This window comes from Falco punctatus (assembly GCF_963210335.1).
Source record: "Falco punctatus genome assembly, chromosome: 8".
Classification (NCBI taxonomy): Eukaryota; Metazoa; Chordata; class Aves; order Falconiformes; family Falconidae; genus Falco; species Falco punctatus.
The window spans coordinates 17,550,519-17,574,724 of record NC_137588.1 but is presented as its reverse complement, the minus strand read 5'-3'; the positions used below and the strand labels follow the sequence as shown (position 1 = coordinate 17,574,724).

General features: G+C 34.7%; 1 protein-coding gene across 1 annotated transcript in view; it reads right to left on the bottom strand.

Moving 5' to 3' along the window:
• Positions 1-24,206, bottom strand: part of CCDC141 (coiled-coil domain containing 141) — a 121,324-nt gene that overhangs the window by 39,210 nt on the left and 57,908 nt on the right. The window contains exons 7-16 of the mRNA XM_080399189.1: positions 23,476-23,670; positions 15,012-15,184; positions 9,777-9,918; positions 7,839-7,958; positions 5,740-5,931; positions 4,488-4,664; positions 2,832-3,011; positions 1,952-2,077; positions 1,171-1,359; positions 678-857 (exon numbers count right to left, since the gene is read on the bottom strand). Of these exons, the coding sequence (XP_080255315.1) occupies positions 678-857; positions 1,171-1,359; positions 1,952-2,077; positions 2,832-3,011; positions 4,488-4,664; positions 5,740-5,931; positions 7,839-7,958; positions 9,777-9,918; positions 15,012-15,184; positions 23,476-23,670 (1,674 nt within the window). The remainder of the gene's footprint in view (positions 1-677; positions 858-1,170; positions 1,360-1,951; positions 2,078-2,831; positions 3,012-4,487; positions 4,665-5,739; positions 5,932-7,838; positions 7,959-9,776; positions 9,919-15,011; positions 15,185-23,475; positions 23,671-24,206) is intronic.

Sequence of the window (24,206 nt, the reverse complement as noted above, 5' to 3'; positions counted from 1 at the left end):
ATTCCTTTCTAAAATGATATCCATCTTCCTATGCAAATTAGCGTTAAATCCACTAATAAGGTAACACTCTTACTATATTTCCTTTTTGTTCTTTTGTTATTATTTCTTTATAGGAGAATAAATATGCAAAGCAACCACTACAAAGTAGCAGGAGTCATATATAGATGTGACATTCAAGAAATCACCAACAGGGCCTTGAAATATATTATACTATAGTGAGAACAGAAAGTCATGTGCTTCCCGCCCCCCCCCCCCCCCCCGCAAGAGGTGACACTAAGATTAATTTCCTCCCTATTTTAAATCTATTTCAATGTTTTCCAGAGTAAAATCTGTTCACAGACCATTAAAAAATTAAAACAAAATTTCAAAGAGATTCATTTTTCTTTTCTCCTGGCAAAAGCAATTTTTGATGTAACTACTGAAGATTAAGTTTCATCATTCCTGTATGTTTCATTTAATTTAACGGCTAAACTTGAAATCTAAAAATGATCAACTGTTGTACATTTTATGCTTTGCTTCCTTTTAAAACTATCTTAAAGGTCTGCATTTATTTTTCTCAAAGTATTAATATTTTGTACATATAGTAATAATTTGTACATCTACAAGTCAGCCAGATAGCTCCAATAATCTTCTTTCTATTTGTCCTTCATTTCACAAATCATTCCAATTCTACTCACAGGTTGTTGCACTGCAGACAAAATATCCACTCCGTGGGTAATAAGCAGTTTATATAGTTGTCTGATACGTGCATGTTTCTCCTGGGCATTCACAAGGTAGGCTTTAGCATGATGCACATTTTCAGGGTCCTCACATATTTCAGGAATATCCAGCTCTCCTGATTTTGATAAACATTCCAGCTGAAATATATTAACATTAAAATCACTGTGTTTAAAATAATGTGAAAGGAATCTTACAATTCCTTCCTTACTCATAATGTGTTACCCTAAACTTTGTTGATGTGGGTTTAAGTAATTACATTTGGGTTCAGATCTGAATTTTACATTTTCCAGAATTCATGTGGTTTTAGATCCAAACCTTTATTTTTATCACCAGGCAAGTTAATGAAGTTAATGTTGGGGGGGGTGGGGGTGGGGATATGACAGACAACAGGCACCAAAATAAAGAATTTAACTGCAATGGGAAGCATGTATATTTTAAGATTATACTCACTTCCTTTTTAATGTGATGGAATTTGACTGTCTTGTTGAAAATCTCATCATATTCTGTCATTGTGTTCTTTACCGCTTGATGGAAATGAATAAGCTCACTTATTCTCTCAGAATTCTCTTTCACAGGAAATCCTTTCTGTCTTGGCAATTCTAACAATTTTATCAGGTACTCAAGCTCAGCATTGAGTTGCTAGCAAAAAGCAGAAGTTACTCAAATTACACAAGTATATCTGCAAGTTTTCCCTATACATTCGATGAAATAACAACCTAACAATGGTAAATTGCTTTGGGGTAAAAATCAATGCCATGCTCTTCAAAACACTCTCCAAAAACTTTACTTTTTGCTAGGCATGAATCTCAACTATCACTCAGAAACAGTCTTGGATCAAAACAAGTCAAACTGGCTTGTAGGGAAATAGACTGAATTGCTAAAACTCAGAGATCATATTCAGAGGAGTTAGGAAGCTCAGTATGACATACCTCAGGCTCTGACCAGCTCTAACTCAAAAGCATGAAGCTGATACTGTCCTTGTACTTCTACCACCCCAATGCTTGCATGTCACTTCAATATGCAGCTAACACTGCGCAAGACATTCTCTGGACACTGAAGGCAGAATGTCTTCTCCCTTACCTTACATACACACACAAAGCCTTCCTCCTGGAAAAGTAATGTAAAACATAAAACACTGCGACCCCAGACTCTGGGGAGAATGTGTGAATCTTTATTGTAACAAAAAAAATATTTTTGATCCACCATGCACTTCATTAGCTTGGCTTCTCACCTGATACTGTGGTTTCATTTCATTAAGCCTTTTTTGTAGTTCCAAAACAGTAAAAAGATCACTTCCAAGGTCAACCGTTGCTGCAAGCTGGAGTGCCTCTTGAAGAATCTCTAATCCATGGGTAGTCTAAAAGATAATCAAATAATTCAGTGTTTCTATGTGTAGTAAATAAAAAATATTTAAACTCAAATCTAAATCTGTAACAAGAACCTTCCCCAAACCAGATACCCAAATGCTGTCAAGTAAAACTTCCCTGTCTCAAACCCTTTGACTGACAACAGTGATAGGAAAATCTTTTAAGGCAGTGTGCAAAAATGATTCAGACACTGAGATCAGAGGACCCATACAGACAGCGTATTTTCTGTGGTAACAGACATCATGGTTTAGTGGTAACTTGCACTGGACAAACAGTAGCTACAAATCTCTGGTTCTGCTACTAACTTAGCTAGTGTTGCTTTTAAGGAACACTGTATATTGTCCCTGTGCCAAGGAGATTTCAATCCTCTTTATGAACATGGCTGGACCTGAGTTTAGCAACAATTAGCATACAGTTTAATTCAGTAACTACTAAGTCACAACAAAATGGTGCTTTTTTTAAACAAACAAAAAAACTAAAGCAATGCTGGCATAGTATATGGACCTGATTAAAACTTAAAATTTGAAGCAAGGACTTGGACTTGTATGTGTTTGAATAAGGGCAAGGAAAGATCAAGAACACTTCATGTCTTTTATTGACTATCTGAATGGCAGAATAGACTATGGAGAATCTTACTGATCATCTCTCTTAAATGATACCTATAATAGTTGATGAGAGACTCACAGACAAACTAATAACAATCTAGAAATGTTTGCACAGTTGTTTTTTTCCTATTTTACTTACTATTTTTAGCTGTTCTTTAAATATCCGACACTGTTGCTTGATGGGTTTTACTTGAGTAATTTTAAAATTCCAGATTGCCCAAAGATTGGTCAGCTCTTTCTTTTCTTTACTCAGATCAGCAATGATATCTTCTGTTACTTGTACAGATTTTTCTATTTTTAATATTAAACTCTCATTTACCTGGCAAAGAAACAGACACTTTTTTCCACATGTTTTTATAAAATACAATCAAAACCTCAAAATGTCAAAGTCTCAACAAAACTTAATAAACCCCAACTATCCTAATGTAATTTTGCTGAAAATTTCTGGTACTCTTATCTGTCTTTAAATACTTTTCTCTAGAAATGGGCACAGATCAACAGAATTTGTTCACTGAGGACATGGTTAACATTAAAGTTTAAAACCTACAACACGTCGGTAATGATGAATTATTGCCATCTGATAGCTGTTTAACACTCATACAAAATAAACTAATTTCTGGATAGACAGAAGTACCCAAAATGGCCTTTTGGGTAATAGCAACTAGAAAGTGAAGCCAATGAAGAAAAGACCACTCCTTTGTGCTGATAAGCAAAGCAGCACCAAAGCACAGGAGGGATAAAGTGTTTAGCACTTGAACATTTGATATTTTTTCCTCTTTTAAATATGAGCCCTAGGTAATGCTGTTTCTGCTTTCCCCACTTCAGAACTTTTGTTTTACGAAAGGCTGTGTTTATAAATTGCTTGTATGATCCATACCTTCCAGATATTTAAAAGCTACAACCTAAGAATATCATGGGAACAGAGCAGCAGAAAACATGGTGGGCAACACACTTCCAGGTCTTTAGAGAGATAATACCTGAAGATACGTTGAGACTTTAAGTGACTACAGTGCAACCTTATATTCACACATATGCACTGATTATCTTATCTGTGCCTGGCTGCATCCAGCTGTGACAGTACCCACCTTAGTCCACACTAATTGCCTGAGCATTTCCCTCCTTAGGCAGATTTTTCCAGCTCATCTTGCATTCTGCTGTATGTTATCAACACCAACTCCTTCTCACCCTAATATAACTGCTCCCTAGTGTGTCCTATAAAAACAGAAGGAATAGCTGGGCATCCATGCTGCCAACATTAACTGGGATCACTTTAGGAGGAGTGGCTTAGGGAATGACTGCACATCTCAAATCATTATCTCTTGAAGGGGTGCTGGAAAATTAGATAGAGATGCCTAGGCAGTGCAGCTTAACCCAAGACAAGATGTAAGACACCTGGAAAGATTATCTGTAAGGAAGCAGCTTTAGCACCCATTTCTTTAAAACTCCATACACTTAATTAGTAAAGACTGCCTCTTGGTGAAGTAAAATAAAATTAATACTGTACTCACATATATGCTGCTTTCCAACATGAACAAAACAGGTATGTGCATGTATGATATTTGTATAAATATACTGGATTATTTACAAAAAGCTCTGACATTGTTAATCACGTAACTTTTTGTATTACTTATAATGCCATTAGCACTCAAATAACACTTCTGTGTTTTAAAACTATAGAGCAGCATTAGTCCCTTTAACACCAAGTACTGGAGAAATCACAATCCATCCATCACAGAAGTAGGATTAGACCTCAGCACAGGCAAACATCAAATATTGAATACGGTTTAATACTCACCATATTTACTAAATTAAGAAAATTGCAACCCATATTTTGGGTGGAAAAAACCTTCTTTATAGCCTTTTGCCACTGAGTATTAGCTGACTCCATTGTGATTTTATTTTCAACTTCCCTGTTTGTTTGTAGCGGTTCTGACTTATAGAATTCCTTCAGATTTTGAATATCATCATTCACCTACAGAACGACATAACATAAGCATCAAAAAGCAAATAAAAAATTGAACCACTATAATGAGAAGGTATACAGATATAAAATTAAATAGCAGTCTCTGAAGTTTTTCTAGGTTTTAAGAACTATCATCCTCCCTAAAATGTATATAAATACTAAACAATAAAAAAAGTTTTAAATAACCTGTCAACCAGCAGATGGCAAGCAGACAGGTGGCAGCAATTTGTTCTATTTCTGTCACATGTCATTACACGGACACTATATACCAGTATATCAATGCAATGATTTTCACATGATTTCAGTGATCTGTTTAATATGAAGTGACTGAAGTTTGCAATAATCAGAAGTATACACAATCCAAATTTTTGGCAGTTTGTCTTCAAATAAATAAATCCTATGGCTAATTTTACTTGATAGGTTCCATTCCATCCTCAATTTCCTTCTAAATATAACAGAACAACAGTGTTGCAGAATCTTAAAACAAGCATTACATCAAAATGAAAATTAACTGCCCTGGGCATCAATAGCACAGCTATCAAAATTATGTTGGTATTGAAGTGATTATGATTTCAGCTACAGCTAGTTTATATTTAATTTTTAAACCCCTTCAGAAGTATTAGTACTTCAGTGGAAGCAGTGCAGGACAGCAATAAATACCTGTATCAACATTATAATATGACATATCTATATCAACATATTATGTGAAATACTTTAAAATTTACATGAAGCATAATCATTAAAGAGTCAGAGTACATAAATGTAAACATTTTCATTATGTATATAATGAGAATGCACATGTGCACAGGAGAAAAAATAAAAAATCAATTATAATACTTCCCGCAATGGTGATTTAAATCAGTAGAAAACCTGTATATAGACTAATCACTTTGATGCAAGTTCAATGATCAGGGCTTCTTGCCCTGATGGAACAGACCTCCTTTAAAGTAGAAAGGAGCTTACAAAGACTTGCAGTGCTTCCATGGCACAGCATCTGCAAGATTTGTCTTAGTTAGCTAAAAGCACGTTTATCACTTGGTAAGATTTTCACAGTCTAGTCAGAGAATAAGTAAGTAATCTGTACCTCCACAGCTGACTTTAAAAAGGCCACATAAGTTTCTAGAACTTCTAGTTTTGAACTAATATTTTCTTTAATTTTTTTCAGTTCTTCATTCAGAAAGTCAGTTCTGCTAGAAAAAGCTGCCGCCTGCTCAGGTTCAAACTCTTCCATATCTTTGATGATTCTTTCAGCTGCTTCCAGTTCATGTGAAGTTTCCTTTGAGAATACAAGCATAGAACAATATGTATAATGACTGAAAAGGGCTTGTGAATACTGGTATTACACTGTTAATTTTCACTAGTATTTCTTTCTTAGGTGTAATTATACTACTTTGTTGAAGAGCAGCTCATACTGCATATTATATGTTGAAAGTAGCCATTTCTTTCCTGGAACCATGGATGTATTTATTAAAATAGCTATTCTGAATGGAAAAAAAAGGTAGGAATCTCAGTATTTGGATTAAGTAAACCACAGTGAAAGAATGAAAACAATAGAAGTGTTCCATATGGCAACATTGATAGCCAGAACTGATACAATTCCTTCTGAACTGATTTTCATGAGTTTAAATCCCTCTTAACTGCTTGTCTGATACTCAATTCTCATAGAACTCAATTCTCATAGAACATCCATCATGAATTCTCATGTCCACTCCAGAGTGAGTCCAGACACACTGGGTTCTCAAAAGGCTACTGCTGTAATTGTTTTAAGGCCTGTCCATGTACTACTTTGCCTTATGAATTTTAGTACCATTCATGCTTTCATTTTTGAATCAGTAATTGCTTCCTAGCTCCAGACTAGTCCCTACCCATCAAGCTAGACTGTCCTGCACTCCAACCTAAACCAGTGTTCTTGCATGCAGCATACTTGCAGATATCGGACCAAGATTAAATAGCGTGTCATATCTGCTACAGCATCAACTGCTCAGACCCAGAAGAAAGCCACAGTACACTGACTGCACAAGAGCTGAGTTACTGATATTTTCCATGATGCAGCTGGGATTCTGGTTCTCAGATTCAGTCTTGTTCATAGCTTCACATAACTATGTCTATGTGCTTATCTACTCTCATATATTTAACTCAATACCACTTAGCCTATCTACCTCTGTCATTCAGCCAAAAGCACAAACTCCAGTGTATCGCAATCTACAGAAAGAACAGGTAGGAGAGGCAACTATTTTCAGGGCAGACTGTACACTGCAACAAAGATAACATCCTGGAACATGAAAATTTGGCAGAAAAGACACTAAAAAGTATTATATAATCTTGTGGAACAAAAAGGGACTCTTGCTCATTTGCTGAACTTTTGATATTCTTACTCTGTGCTCTCTGGAATTTCTTTAAAGTGAATTTTATTTCCACAGACACTGTTCAGATCCAGCTCACAGGTTCCATAAACTGTTGCCTGAAAAAAAACAGACCTCCATAGAAATAATGGAGTTTCAACAACTCCTAAAACATAGAATACTCCTAAAATACATACTGCCATGTTATTCAGCTTAGACATGAAAAATGCGCCTGTGCCAAGGCCATGAAGGGGATTCAGCTGGTTTTAAGCCACTTTCAGATACTGCAGTACTGCTATGGGAGTTGGAAAGGCCCTGGATGTGACTTAAAAATAGTCTCATCTGTGTCACAGAGCTGAGTGCTGCAGTGGTTTCATACCGAAACTCCCGACATGAGCAATAGCAACTTTACAGCCCTTTCAAAGTTCCTCCGCTTGGGAAATACTTTTTTCTTTTTTCCTGGTTCACCCCTTTTAGTCAGCATAATAAACCGCAAGAAGAGTTTTCTGTGCCTGTCTGTCTAGACAATTTTTAAACTTGATACCTCAGGTAGGAGTAGCAATCCATATTTGAAGAGCCTTCCTATCAAGAGCTGATACTGGGCTCTTGAGGTAGCTAACAAGTAACACAATGAGATGGAGACAATGGGGATAACCAATGATATAAGGACTGACTTGTAATGTTATTGTGGTTTTGTTCATTAACTAGTTTTAAACTACAGACCTATTTTCTTTCCACGAATACATAAGGAACTCTTAGCCTCTCACCTTATTTCAAATTACATACAACATGCATTTGTTTCTAAAAGTACTTAATATTATTAAAACTCCTTTTTTTTTACCTTTGTTTGTTTAGCCAGTTCAAGGTGTTTGTTCAAAACTCTTTCCGACTCAGTCAAATATGAACCAATTTCCATACCAACTGCAAGCATCGGGGTGATTTTTTTAATCGACTGCGATACCTTTATTTGAAAGCATTATTTATATAATTAATTTATACAAGTAGACAATATTAAAACAGTAAAAAACATCACTTTGTATAGAATAAAGTGAAGTAACACTTGTCTGTTGGTGTTTAGATTATGTACTTTGTATAATCAGAGAAATTCAGGAATGAAAAAATAAAGGAAGAAAATTCTACTATTTCTCCTAAGAAAATTCTAACAGGTCTAGTCAGAATTTGAGAAAAAAACACCTCCTGCTTGCTCTCATTTTCTTTATAGTGCTTTCCCTTATCCTAAATATCCCAGGCTTGTAATTTCAGTAAGGCACAATTGTTTTATAATCTAGGTATTATAACCTTGGTAGAAGTATTTTTATTATGCTCCTTGTTTTTTTACAGAAAGTATATTTAAAGCTTCTCTACCAAGACACCTATCTTTATGTAGACTCATGTACACAACTCCATTCCATTGTCATGGTAAGATGTTATATATGCGTGATAACAAAACAGATTATGAAGTTCAGAGGCAGATGATACCAAACATAGCATGTGTAGTTATTATTAGACACATGAATTCACATGTACCATATATTTTAAGAAGAGACTGCTGGCTGAGGATCAAACTTTATTAAATGAAGCTCAGGGGCAGATGAATTTAGCACCAGATTTGGGATACTTTGCATTGAGCAGAAAGTCGGAATGAAAAATGTCTTGCTTGGTAGGGATGTGACAATAATCACTTTCACTACAATGAAAGATCACCTACTATGACTGAAATCTTCAAAATGTTCTCTAATGCAAGACTGGCAACAAAGTCATTACAACAAACCGCAGAATGAAACGTCAATATTGGAGTCTACATTCTGAGTAAAAATGACCTTCATAACTGAAGTTTTAGCTTAAGATTCACAATATGCTGGTGATGACATTTCTATAAAACCAGCAGCAGCTATCAACAAATCTTTTATTTTCAGCTATATTCAACAGTATTTTCACTGTGTTCTAATACCATGAGGCCTCTTCTACATAAACTGTAAGCAAAGGGACCAATTTATGGCAAATTGACTTTCCATTTTATTCAGAATAGTTCATTATAAACATGCAAATATTATAAAATATTAGATTGCAGAATTACTTATTCAGTCATTAAATCTGATTTACTTTTTTCAGTCTATGCTCTGGGATCTCCTTCATATGAATCTTGTTAAAAAACTATATTTCAGATTTGAATTTACACAGGGAACCTTATTTAGGAGCCATATGTCTATTCGATCTCTGACAAGTCATTAAAAAGGTCTGTAGTACTACAGAACATTCAACAGCTTAAAGTCTGTGATGTTCTTGATGTAACAGTATCTTAACAAATAAAGGGAATTTCTATAGTGACCAGAATTTACTCTCAGTCTTACGGAAAATTTGCTGTTGTTCACAGTCACCATGCTTATTAACTTTCAAGTTTTGCCACACTTCTATTTTTATCTTCAGCCAAATGAAACAGAAGACATAGTGTAAGAAACCTACATGCAGGTCACAGTCCTGATTACTCACTTCTTTTCCAAAAGAACAAATTATAACAACTCATTATCTAAGCAAATCCATGCTTTACTTAAGATCACTGTTACAATGTTCTCACGGAAACAGCTACATTTTACAGAAAGTTTTAGGTTCATTTGTGCTGGAAAAAGCATTCAGCATTCTAACTACAACTGTACTCTCTAACAAACCAGTATGTTATTTGTAATTATTTTGAGTCAACTTTAATATTCACATAGCTATATTAAAGAAATGCAACACACTGCTCATGAATGCATTAAGAAGACAATGTGTTATAATGTACCTTATTTAGATGACCTTCAAGTGAGGCAATCCACTGTTGTTTCTTCAACGTAAGTTCTTTATAGTCTGGACCCTGCCTGATTAATTGATCTACTTTTTTTTTAACATATTCCATCGTTTTCTGAATTCCTGTCACCCAAGAACTAAAATGGAAAAGTAGAAATGTTATTTCTCACTTTTGCTCAACAATCAGGATGATACTCATTTTTTAAAATCCACCACCTGTACTGTTGATTTGTGGCAAGTAATTTATGAGTTTTAAACTGTGACCCTTAAAAAAAATAAAATAAAATTAATACAAACAAAATTGGTAATAATTAGAACACAGGAATGACATTTCCAAACAAATCATTTTTCACCAATGCATAAATTAGATTCACATGCCAGATACCCTGATTCACTGAGAAATACCTCATTTCACAAATAATTCTACCTTTATTTACATATCTAAAGGCTGAAACTACTAATTGAAGAGCATATCACATTTCTTTAAAGCTGTTGTTTTAACAGGAGAAAAGACAACATCAATTTACAAAACAATGGCTTGTCTTTATCTTAAAACTTAGTATCAGGGATGCAATTCACAATCTGAATACCTGACAAAGTCTTCTTCAAATCGTAAAGAGGTTACCACATACAATTAAGATCTGAAGTTTAGATACAGGAAAAAGAAACACACATATCAACTGATTTACTACTGAAATTTATTCACTGTAAGACAATCATGCTCAAAATAAATTTTCCATTACTTCAGTTTCATCAGAAACTTATATTGATACAGGTACTTATTCAAGGTCTCCTCTTTTGTCCTTAAAATTAAAGGAAATTTCCTCCTTACTTCACATTAGGCTCAGCGAGTGAATCCTGCAACCTCAAAGAAAAACTTAATTCTACACTATTAACACCAATTATGGTATTAATAGACCGTTCTGTTTGAATCTGGTCCAAGAATTGGCCACAAAGTGAAACCAAATTTCTAAGTCCCTTTTAGGGAGTAGGTGGTTTCAAGTTTTTGTAAATTGGTCTTTCAAAACTTATTAGTTTGTGCTTTATCCTTACAATCTGAAAATGTCACTCCTCTATTTCAGTACTCCTTCAAAAAAGGTATGTCTAAAAACTTCTGTAGCAACACTCCTTTAAACAAAAAACAACAGAAGATTTATAGTTTTTGAAAATTATAATTTAGATCTGAATAATACCTTTGAAAATATCATTAGTTTGTTATGAGATAACAATAAATTTTTAACTCCAGTAAAATAATGACAGTTCTTACACACAGGCAAGCTAATTGGCTGGCAAAGTAACAAAGGCTGGACAAAACTTACTGATTGTATGATTATTTTTTTTAATTAATACATGTAAGTTTTTGCTCCTCCTGTTTTTCTAGCTGGTTTTAATTTAAAATTATTGGAGTTTAAAAATCATACTTACTGATATTTTCATGTTGAAACACTATAGGATTACAAGAATGAACTGCCTTCTGTCACTTTTCTATATTCTGTTCCAATGTGAGCATTTTCATTTATTTGTACTACCATTTAGTATAAGGCTTCAACATACCTCAAGATTTGAAAGTAGGACAGAATTAACATCTTATTTCTCCATTTTTCCTGTGAATTGGATTTCCAATTATGCCACTGAAGTCTTTGTTACTAGCCTTAAACGTAGTCTTCCCTCAACATGAGGGTATAAGTATTAGATTCGAAAATCATAAAATACTAGAGTAGTCTTATCATATGCATACAAACTGTCTGGCTTATTTTTGGGTACTCTAAAAAAAAAAAAAAAGAGAGCAAAAAAATGTAGATCTAGATATCTGTTTACATTTTAATTCTCTTAGTGTTCAAGTTACTCTGTCTTTTCTCAGTCCATTTAAACCAATACTACACATGGTAGCTGCTTTGATATTGCATTAAAAATGCTTTTTCCAGTATCCTTATTCAGAAGATACAGTATGTTTCAGGGCATCATTTCATCAAAACAGACTAAGTGTCACTCAGCCTGAACAAGGTCAGATGATTCCTTTTCTTTATTAGAAAATACGTGGTCTGGAAAACCAGAGAATCTGGCTCCTTTTTTAGAACTATTAAAGTCATGCAAGTAGAACAGCATGCAATACCTTTTCTATCATAAATGACAAAGGAATTCTAAAATTACTGTTCTCCGACTACTCCTTTGGTGAGCTAGCAGCTATTTTCAAATTCCACACAAATTTCTACTTGCTCCCAGCTAGTTCAAGAATCCTACCAAATCACAAACACTTAACAGCTATGTATCTCATTGCCATATTATACTTTGTCTGTATTACAGCAAAGCAGCTTTTTGAAAAGATACCTAAAATTTTTCAGATCCACAACCTTTAAGACCTTCAAATGGTGACTGCCCATGTCCCTCAGGATCTTCAGTCCAGTTAGATAAAGGAAATGGGAAGTCTGTGAGGACAGTCAAGACTACCAGTGAATTGTACAATAAGGGGACCAATATAGTAATCAGGATTTAGTCTTTACAGGAGTTCTGTTTTCTGTCTAAATCCTCCTTTGACTCTCAGCTATTCATACAAATTTTGTTGTCCCATGTGGGTTAATCACTGGGCTAAATACTGGCCAGCATGTAAGGATAGCGCAGGGTGGCTTATGTACAACAGAGAGGCCTCTCTCTTTACTCTTTCAAAATATGAACATTTCTGAGAGAGACTAATGTTCTGGAATATAACACTTCACCACATCTTCTGACAGAACTCTCGGTGTCACCATTACTGGGATTATGAGCTGGCTGGGAACTTTCTGGGTACCTCCTGAAGCCAGGGGTTTGGCAAAAACACTTAAGACTTCTCTTGGTGTACAAAAAAGTTCAATGTCAGTCAGGATCATCCTTCTGGCATTGAAGACTAGCCCTGTGCTGAGTTGCATCTGGAAGAGACTAGCCAGCAGGTTATCTGACCCTGTTAAGGGCTTGTGAAACTACATCTGGAGGCCAGTTTGCATTCCCACAGCACAAGACAGACAGACAAGTTGAAGTGAACTCAGCAGAGGCCACCAAGATGGTTGGAGACTAGAGCACATGATGTACAAGGAGGTGTTGACAAAAGGTAAGTGGTGATCTAACTGCTCTTTCATTATCTGTGAGGAAGTAGAGTTATACAAAAGACAGAATCAGTCTTTTCAGAGGCGTACAGCAAAAGGGCAAAACGCAATACTCACACGTTTCAGCAACAGAAATTTTGGCTAGATAGAAGAAAAACATGTTTCATAAGAACAGTGCTTAAGCACTAGAACAGCTTTCCTGGAGAAACTATGGAATCTCCATCCTTGGAGATAATACAAATTTGGCCCTCAGCAACCTAAATTAACTGACAGGTTTTGAGCAAGGGATTACGCCAAATGACCTCTAGATTTCCTTGCTAGTTTAAATTACTCTATGACTGTAATCCTCAAGCCCATGCCTAGGATTATAAAGCGTTCCACCTGCACAGAAGTACTAGCATTACTCATTGCAATGCAGGGCAGCAGGGCAGAGGGCAGCAGGGGAAAACTGAAAAGCCATAATATTCTGGTTTTGCTGTCTTGAAAGGGACTTATTTTTATGATGCAAGTGGACACTTAAAGTATTTGAGAGCCTGGCTTTTTACACTGTTCTTTAGAAACAGCAAAACACATTTCTAGTGAGACTTTCTATCGATATTTTTTGAAGTTTCATCTTCCTTCTCTAAATCAGTGGTTCGTCAGCTGTAATGCTTTGACATTTTTTGAATTATAATCTCTTCTAGGCAGAAATCTTACCTTCTTTTTTATTTATAAGTACCTTGAGCAGCGCTTCGGCACACAGGATATCTGCTTGTGGCATTACCTGCTTCTATTGAATTTTACCAGAAAAGACTGATTGGGTTATTTTGACAAATTCATTCCATTCTTCTTGATGTGTACCCATGATATCTTACTATCCCACAGCTGATTTGGGCTGTTTAAACATTTTTAAAGAAACTCTTAATGAGGAAAAAAGAAAATTAATTACTTGTCGTTTTAGGGATTCATTCTGTCAAGGTCTTTAGTGTTTCCGACATTAGTCAGTGCCGTGCAGACAACTTGAAATACATCTGCTTCTGTTGACATAATGTCTAGCAGAACATCAAGATCTAGAGAACAGCAGCATGCATTCTGGAATTATAGCTGGTTTAGGAATCAAAATTAAAATTTCACTGAGGAAAATCTCTTTCCTTTCCATTTAATTAAAATATCAGGAGATGCTGAAGCAGTTAACAATAGCTGTAAAGCCAGCTGCCTGTGTTCCCAAAACAACTTTCTGTTTTAATTTTCTATTTTATCCCTTTGCTAGGTTCAAGCCAATTACATCTGGGATGACAGGTGAAGGCACATCAGATAAAATTTTTTTGTAAGGTCATGAGATTAAATTAAAATCTTAACTAGACTTTCATTTGCTGTGTTGAAGTAAAGCTATTTAAGGTTCAGGAATAATTAAGGACATAAGTATGTAATGGGAAAGTAGAGCTAAGCTGACCACTAGCCAGCTACCAGCCATGGTCCTCTGCTCTGTCTTTGAAGTAGAACTCAGTAATATAAACAGTCTTCATTCTTATTGCACCAGACCTGAAAAGTAGGAGATATCAAGCCACTAGGACTGATTCTAAACTAAATCATGCTTTCTATCAGTGTGAAAATCATACCTCTGGAGTACACCATTACTGTTATTAACAAAAGCTTTGGAAGAAAAAAAAGTTGCTTCATTCATGAATTTAAACTACTAATAAGTGGGAAAACTTCCATATTTTCTGCACTTGGCTTAACACCTGTATTTTTGTCTTGCATCACGTCACATTATAATCGCTATAATGCTGACTTTCAAAAAGGTCTAAAAGGATTACAGGGGGCAGCAGGGAGTCTTCATAGCCACTGATAACTTAATTTTCATTTATATACATTTACTTTTCCAAAATGTTTAACTAAATCATTGGTTCTGAACATTGCCCTAACATATGAATTCCATTGTTTGACACCACTCTTACAAGTAGCATGTAATATTCCTAAAGATATTTGTTAAAGAGATTGGTTTGCATAAATAGCAACACTTAAGTAAGGCAGAAACTTTGAGTTTCAGGTCATTTAAATGCACTTAGTTAACTACAGCAGTTCTAAATGCTGTCTGATTTTAACTAGTAGAGTTATAAAGCAACAGGTAGATATGGAGAAATGCAGTAGATACGGAAAAATGGAGGGAATACCTGTGAGAATCTGCTTTATTAACTAAAGTTTGTCCCTTTTGCAAGGTAGTGGCTGTGCAACCTTTAATTGCTTCCTGTAATTCCTCATACTTCATTGTCAAGATAGGCAAACGTAAGCCTTCTGAATTAAAGATTTTAAGGTAAGACTCAATACCTTCAAGATCATCAAGTACCTGAGGGGAAAAAAAAAACAAACAACTGTTTTCAGTATTTCTATTTAAAATGTGCATGCATATTCTTTTGCATAGATGAACAACAGACATTTAATATTTAACAGTTCTTCAGAAATTAAAAGCAAATTTTAATTTGGGGCCTGGTACTGACTTTGCAGGTCACAGAAGACCACAGGTGTAATTAAAAGAAGTTAATATAAGTATGGGCATGCAAAATTATGATTACTCTTTGAATTTAAAACTATTCAATTTTTTCAGCAATTGTCAGGCTAATTTGACATACTGAAGCAGAACCAAAATAACAAGAGTAATAACAAGAGCACATCAGCACTCAAAGTTTTATTGAAGCACCCTCTTTTAAAGAGTTTTACCAAAATAATTCTTTTATCTAATGTTTCTATATATTATATAGATCTATATTTCCAACAAGTAAATTATATTTTATTATTTTATTTAATAAGTAAATTAAATTTTATTTAAAAGGTAGGCTTTAATTTTACACATATGCAGCTTTGGTTTTGTTATACCTATTCTCAGTTTGCCTTTACTGTAAACACAAGTTTCTCATTCAAATGACAGAAAAAAGTGACAGAAGTACTCTAAAAATACTTTTAGACAGAGTAAGGACAACATTGCAATATTCTATTATTAAAGTCAGTTAATACTAATATCAGTAAAATAGAAACATGCCCAAACATAATGTGCATAATTGGCATCATAGCAGTAGCACCTTATTCTTTTCACATATTTTTTTTGTTGCTCTCAACACCAGAAAAACATGAAATCTAAATAAGGCAAATCGGTAGACTATCTAATAACATTGATTTCTCATTGAATGCATGCATTTATGAAACAAATTAAAAATATAAAGCCTATAACATGGATTACTCTCTATACATATTTTTAAAAGGAAATCAACTGTTTGTACAACACCAATCAAACTTGTGTTCTGACTCTGCACATCTCTATATATACTCTAAGCTTTAGTTCAGTGAATAACTTTTCAGACTTACAATCTGAAAATAAATTGCTCTTGATGCCTCAATTCATCACTGAAGAATTTTGAGAGACAACAAAACCAGAAATACCCTAAAATACTATCTTTAATTATGTCAAGTTTAAAATTATTACATCAGAAGAGCACAAGAACATGGAGATAGACTAAATTTAACTTTAAATACTTTTGCAAGGTTTTACATTCATAAAAAGTTGAAAAGTGAATATTCAATTAGATTGTCAGGGTACAATATGCTCCAGCTTGCTATAGTGTATTACAAATGAACCAAGAACCCAGCAGGTGAGAATGAACTATATTGCTGACTCAAAAGAGCAAGGAGAAATGCCTGAACTCTCTCCAACACTGAAATCTACACAAAAGAAATTAGGCAAAACAAAGAAAAGAAGATGAGTAAAAGTAATTCAACTTCTATACAAAATGTATTATAAAAGCACAGGCATACTGTTTTGTTGTCTCTGCCAGGTTATTATTCCTTGCAGAATAAAGGAGTCAGCATTTTTTTCAAATGCTCCATTGGAGAAGGAGTGTAAATGAGGGTACAGAGAAAGGATTTTTCCTAAAACATGAAATCCTTTTAGCCATCACTAAGTGTAAAAAAGGCCATAAACTTCAGATCAAAACAGGAATTACAATTATTTTTGGAAACTTATAGATCCATGGACTTATGTGAATCTCAAAACATTTTTTTTCTGTAAATAGAGGCCATTCACATGAATGCAGGAACTAAGTGAAGTGTATTTGTGTAATAGCTTCTGTATAACAAATTCCATTCTTCAGGACCATACTTAAGAATATTTAATTAAAGAGCCATAGGAAATTTGTAAGTGTTCAAGAATGATTATGCACTTACAAGCATTTCAGGAGTTAACCACTCAACCAGACTTATCACAATAAGTATTACTAGTTAGCATATTTAACTAGGTAAGTAGCATATGTAAGAACATGTTTTGAGTCTTGCTAAAAAGCAACTGGGAAATTTAAAATTAATAAAGCAAAAAGGTATATGTTAGACTTATCAAACGACAACATGAGCAGAATGGCCACTCAACAAGAGTATTTAGAAGAGAACCAGCATGGGGGGGGAATAATAAAAGAAAATATCAGGTTTTCTATGCAGCTTCTCTTCCTAAATATGTCTGACTGCTTTGCACATTCATCAATCTGCACCTTTAAGGATGACAGACAACTTTCTTGGGTTGCACCGCCTGCATTCTCAGTGCTGTTGCTATTTGGATCAATTAAGGCTGCTAGCATGAGCAAAGATTTAGATTTCTCATGTTCAATTTCAGTTACAAGTAGGAAGCCTGGTTACAGCAAGATATTATCTGTATTGACTTTGTCCATAGCTGCTGCTGCAGTCACTGGTAGTTAATATACCCTTCCTATTATGCTCAGCATAGCAGTACCAGGCACTAAATTCAGACTTTCAAGAGCTCAACCAAATCAACATTAAACAATCCACGTAAAGCCACCTTTCTACTTCTATCTCAGACTCTTTTCAAGAATTAGCATGTGTGTGTATCTCCGGTTATTGAGGGTTTTTTTAATAGCATAAGTATATTATGGCATAGACAACAGAATATGAGGAGGAAAGATCACATCTATACTCAACTGTGGTACCAGAGCACAAATTAAATGATATGTTTATAGAAATTGTATCACTTGATCTATCAGCTGATAATGCAAAATCACTTTGCAACTTATATTCATAAGTTAAAGATGCAGGGCAGTTATAATTACTGATCTAAATGCTTAACACTAATGACAATTCCTTTTCATTTCAGCATGGAAGATTAGTAGGGAAAAACAATAGTGATGCTAGAAAACCTTACAACCTGTAATTAAAATGAACACCAACATGCTGAAGATAGCACAGGCATAATTCTTATGAGCAGAAATAACCTCTCTTTCCTGAGTCATTCTGGGTATTTCCTGCTATTAAAAACCACTTTGTAATAAATCCAAATTTCATTCAAAAAGGGTATTAATTTTTCTCTCTAAATTTAATGCTAGTGGTTGCCTTGACTGTTCTTCATGATTGGGATCCATTTTAAGTAATTTTTTAAAAAGCAACAAAAAGCATGCAATGCACTTTTCCGAGTCTGTTTGGTTTTGTGGTTGTGTACATACAGAATGTGGATGGTGAATTTTGTTATGGTTTTTTTTTTCCCCACTTCAATTCTTTGATTTTGCTTCAGTTGTATTTTAGTTCAGTCTGTCTTCCTCATCCATGTATAATTTTGAGATCTTTTCAAGGAAATAAAGGATGTAATCCCTCCATACATACCCTGCTTTTCTATTGTCATCTGACTCTGTATAGTTATCTTGCTTTCAAAGTCCTGTGCCTGTTCAATATTTTCTGTGTAGTTCCTTAGGCTTTATTAATTAGCAAGATCAACAGAAAGTAAAGGATTTTTCAGCAAGGCTTCTACAGAGCAACATGGACCTCTATTTATTTATTTTTGCCAATACTGATTGTTAGCACCACAAAATCACTAACAATATACACAAACCTGAAAACTCCATTAGCAAGAAAAAGAGTCTAGAAGGTTAAGCAAAGTAAGTTTCACTGGATCATGCAAAGATGTGTACTCCAAGCCCCACAGAGCCATGCAAAGAATGCCCCACCTCTAAGTCCCTCCTGTATATTTACTTTAAAGCTAGTTCTATCTATACTATCTTGAATGATTTTTAATTTTGCAATGGCACATTGGAGGAACAAAGATCTCAGCATCTAAAATAGTTAGAAGAAAGTATGTATGTCCTGGAGTTCAAAAGCAAAAGGTGGATTTTGAAGTAACTTATGCGCCAAAGTACAAGATACTCCACAGCTAACTAAAAATGTGAGCCTGCAAATATACTGAACTCAGTAAATTTATTTATTTACTTAAAGCTATCCAAGTGAATGTTTTCAACATTTTGCCATGCCAAAGCAATCTCAGACTTCCACATTATCATTTCCCAAGAATTATCAGAGGATAGGTACACAGGGATCCCCCTGCAGAAAGTAAAATGGAAGGTAATTACACAGACATAGAAATGGATTGATATTTAAAAGAAAGCTTAGCGAGGAACGTACACGAGTACAGAAGAGCCAAGGAGTTTACAAACATGCAGAAAAATATTGCTTATTGCAGCCAAACATATAACAGAATGCATCCAAATGTACACCAGAACTTAAGAGCACAAAGACAATGTAAGTGCTATACTTCTGTGTTTATATTTTCCTGAATTAATTAAGAATTAAAATTACGATGAGATACAAAGACCTAAAAGGGGTTCTCTTCTAATTAGTTCAAAACACCTGATACTCTATTTTGCTTTTTTGCCCTTTACATGTAAAGAAAGTCCAGAGGTTCAGGTATACCCTGAGGACAACTTTAAATGTCTCTCTTCTGAACTATAGTAACCATAGTGGTTTGTTCACTTGTACACATAATAGGTATGATGGCATGCTGTGGAGGCACACCTGAGCTAGTGCTTTCTTCAGCAGGTACTTCCACAGAGTATTCTGAAAAGATGCTACCTTTGCTTTCAAAGCAATAGACCTCTATTTGCGTAACTCCTTATCCAAACTAGAAGGGGGTTGACTAAGCAACAGTATTAACGCTGTTTCCATTAGCCCTCTCAGATTCCTCAATATAAGTGAAATCAAGAAAAAGCAGGTTTATTGGAGAAAAAAAAAATCTCACTTCACTGCAAGTAATTTCAACACGAAGTATTAAAAAAAAATAAATCCAAGGAATATATATGGTACAGGTTTAAAGACAAATGTGATTACAGCCCCACCTGGTGCTCAAAACAAAAATTAGTGCAGGCCAAGTCTTAAGGTTGTTTTTGCAGCAGGTATAATAGAGCTATGAATGTTGTTGGAGCTATCCTTGGAAATTTTCTGTTTTTAAAACTTCTACAAACAACGTGCAAACAATATACTTAAAAAAAAAAAAACCACACAGAAAGAACACTTGGTCTTTGGACACCTTAAAATGTAAACTTTGCTGTCTAGCCTTCTAAATAAAAGGTTTTAGGAAAAAAAGTTTGTGTTACTAATACTACTTAATGTATGCGCCCCTTGAAGAACAGGCTTGTTGTAAGACAGAAACAAGAGATTCCACATTTTAAGTCTGGTATTTAACGTTGAGGTATTTCTTTTCAATGGAAAACTTTCAGATGTAGCATCTTATTTTCGAATTATCAAAGACTTAAAACTCAATGGGACAACTTCAGACAGCAGAGTCTAAGTTCCTAATTTTTTAAAAAGCACAGAAACACCTGACGCCTTTAACTTCAGTGTAACATGCAGCTGGTCAGCACCAGTCACTAAAGATCTAATGTTTCAAAAGCTTTGTACCCCAAATCAAGGCAACAAAACTCAGAACCCATCTTTTACATAAAAGACAGCTCTCTGATCTGATAGCACAGACCCGGAAAAGGCTTGAGTAAGTTCTCTACTGACATCAAGGACTGATGAGATAGAACACAAGAATTAAGCAAAAACCCCTCTAACTCAAATAAATTTCCTTTAACAAATTGTTGTGTATTAATACCAGAATGCAGTAACAGAACTTACTTTTATTATATGGTAAGCCAAACAGATTACTAAATTACTTCTTGCTTTAACTAAATAATATCATCCACTTTGCGTTATGAAAAATTTAATAAAACTGGTAAATTGTTCCAATAACTAATTCTGTCACTGTTTAAAAAGTATGTTCTATTACTAGTCAGAATCTGGCACTTTGACATCTGTCTGTGGATTTTGTTGTCTGATAGATAAAAAAGTCATATGCTATTAAAATTTCCTTGCCCACACAGGTGTTTATAGATTGTCTGTCTTCATCACCTACTACTCTTACATAAAATAAAAATATTACAAGCAGAAAATACCAGCAATCAATCCACAGTACCCCTCCAAAGGTCTTCTGTTGATAAAAATCCCTACTTGTTTTCCCATTTAAAGGCTTAAAACACATTTGGCTCTGAATTGGTTTAAAGTGGCTTAAGGATTTTGTATTATTCACTTTCACCATCAACACATGAAATAGCAGCAATATAACTTCACAGAAGTCTGTTGTAACACTATTTCCACCTTTATGGATCCTTATTTAGTCTTCTCATAAAAGCCTATTATTAACCTGACATATCAATAGATTTGAACTAATGCTATTAAATTCCCTCAATTCTTCATTAATGAACTCTTTTATCAGCTGTTCCCATGAGTTTGCCCAACCCTGATTTTAGGTTGAAAATTTTAAATTAACTGTGTCATTCTCCTCCCACCTCAAAAGTCTAACATTTTTGGGGAAAATTCAAAGTTCTCAATATTTTTACAGCACTACTTCTTAAGATGGGAAAAATCTTCCTATTCAACTTATTTTTCACCTCTCCAATGAGTTTGTAGAAGACAGCACAAGTTAGTGCCAAATTAGTATCCAAACAGGGTTTTGATTTTTATTATATGGGCACACATCCACTACAAACTGGATTATAACCATTTTGCTTATAGCAGGGAAAACTGTTCAAAGGGACATTTAATTTTTAGAAAGACTAATTCCAAATTCACTCTAGTGTCTTGAAAGAGAAAGGCTCAGAAACAATACAAATGAATACACTTCCAGTAACCGGCCTATAAATATTTTAGATTCAACTGGGAGCATTTTACAGCAAAAAATATATACTGGATTGCTGAAGATTCATTTTGTTTCCACATAAGTGTACGCTTTCACTGTTTTAATTCTACTTGACTGAATGTGGCTGAATCTCAAGTCATTTCCATTATGCCTATCATTCCATTACTGTTTTATTTCCTTCTACATGCATTTCCTTGGCTGTGCTGTACTCCCATATACCAAATTTTTTTCAGTCTTTTTATTTCTATATTTTTTACTTGAACAGTAAGTTTTACAACATTTGTTTACTGAAAACCTACTAAAATTCCCCATTGAATCAGTTTAATTTAAAAAATCATGATATATTTTTAACTACAATTAAGTGCTACCCTGTAACATCATAGACTTTGAAAAAGAATCTTAAGATCTTAGGCCTTCAGCCAGTAAAGATATAAGAAGTAATCTAACTCAGATACAACTGCATGATGACTAGCCTAATAAAATTTCAGACAATGACTGAAGAAAAATGATTCCATAGTTTTGGTTTGGGACAGGGATTGAAGAGAAAGTCTACAAGAATATTATATTCATGCTCACATTAGAGTCCATGAAAAAAAGATAAATGATGAATGGAACTCTTGAAAGCACATTAAAGTGTTCAAGTATGATAAGCAGCTTATAGTCTAGAACAAAGTATCATAAGTAAGATGTAACAAAAACTAATGACAAAATTTATGAAAATAATTTTCATACGAGTAGTCATTACTGAACTTGATGTTAAAAAAAGGTAAAAATTCCATTTTAAAAGATTACTTTCTTTGGTTATCAATGATTTATCCATTTTCATCACATAAGATCAGGAAGAGACAGAAAATTAAACAGACATGCTAGTCAAGACTGCTTGTACCCAAACACAATCCACAAAAAACAATGTATAGAATTCAATAGACAGGTAGGCGCCCTGTTAGCCTTCTCCTGTGAAAGCTCAAGAATCTAATTCGGAATCTGAATCACTGCTTCTCCACATAAGCACATCACTGATGAAAATTATTACCTACACATTAGCTTGCTGACCTCAGTGTAGGTGTGAGCTTTAAGTCATCATTTGTGCTGTAACTAAGGGAGTTTTGTGCATTTTTAATGGGCCGCTTTGGTGTTACATCATGTCTAGACCATGTAGTATATGTTGTGCCCAATATGAGGAATTGTATACTGTCCTTGATTTTTCTCATGTCCGATTATTAATTAGCCCCTCTGGAGACCACTGCAACTATAGGCATTGTTTCTGGTATCCATACTAGCGTGTAACAGTTTGGGTATTTTAGAGCAGCTCCTGTGTCTTCATACAGCATTACACCATCATGACACAGCCCATGATCTTAGAAGTACAATTTTCAACAGGGTATTTCCCACATACCTTAGTTTGGAAACTGAGTGCTCTTCTCAATATACTTTTTAAAAATAAATGGTTTTTTTAAATGCATTTTCCATTTGGGATAGAAGTTTGAAGCAAAAAGTCATATTAAAGAGTAATCAGATTTGTAATTTTCTGTTCCAAATTGTTTAGCAAGCTCTGTTTGCATAATCCCACATACATCAGCACTCTAGAACACACTCACAGCTGTATTATCAGGTTATTATTACAGACTTGGCTTCTTACCAACCTTGCCAGCAGTATGAAAAAAGTCATTGGCCTCTTGTAGCAGGGCTTTCCTTTCTTCCATATGGAAGCATGCTTCTTCACGCAACAGACAGATTTTCTGATTTGAAAGCTTCAGATGTTCTTTTTCTGTATAGTCTTCTGAAAGCAAGATGTTAAGTGCTTCAGCTTCCAGCTGCTCCACAGTAGAATTCCATTCCTAACAGAAAAAATTCCATTTTAATCAACTACACATAAAAATTTCATATACCTGCACAATAACAATGTAAATACTGGAAAACATGTATCGTTTTATCATCACTTAAAACAGTATTTCTACTAGGAGGGATTTCTAAGCAAATTACATTTTTAGTGACAGAGTTTTCAGCAGTGGCATTCCACAGCTTCAGAGACAGAAGTAGGAGTGTGTCTGCTGGGAAAAAGTGTTCTGGATAAGATAAAGACAAGAAACTTCTACTGGGTAAGACCATACTCCCACGACACACAGTCCCTTAAGTCAAACAATTTAACCAGGAACAAATTAAAACATTGCCTAGATAATACCGGCTTCCAGTGAGACAAATTCTGCTGAAAGCTGGACATCAATTAAATCAAATTACTCTCCCTTACAGTGAGGTGTGCTATCATCCTTCACACTCTCCAGTGTGCATCTTCCCTGATTTGCTACACAAAAACACAAGTCCCTGCAAAGCACATCTCTGCCTTTTCTGACCATGAGCTTCTCTAGTGGCAGTG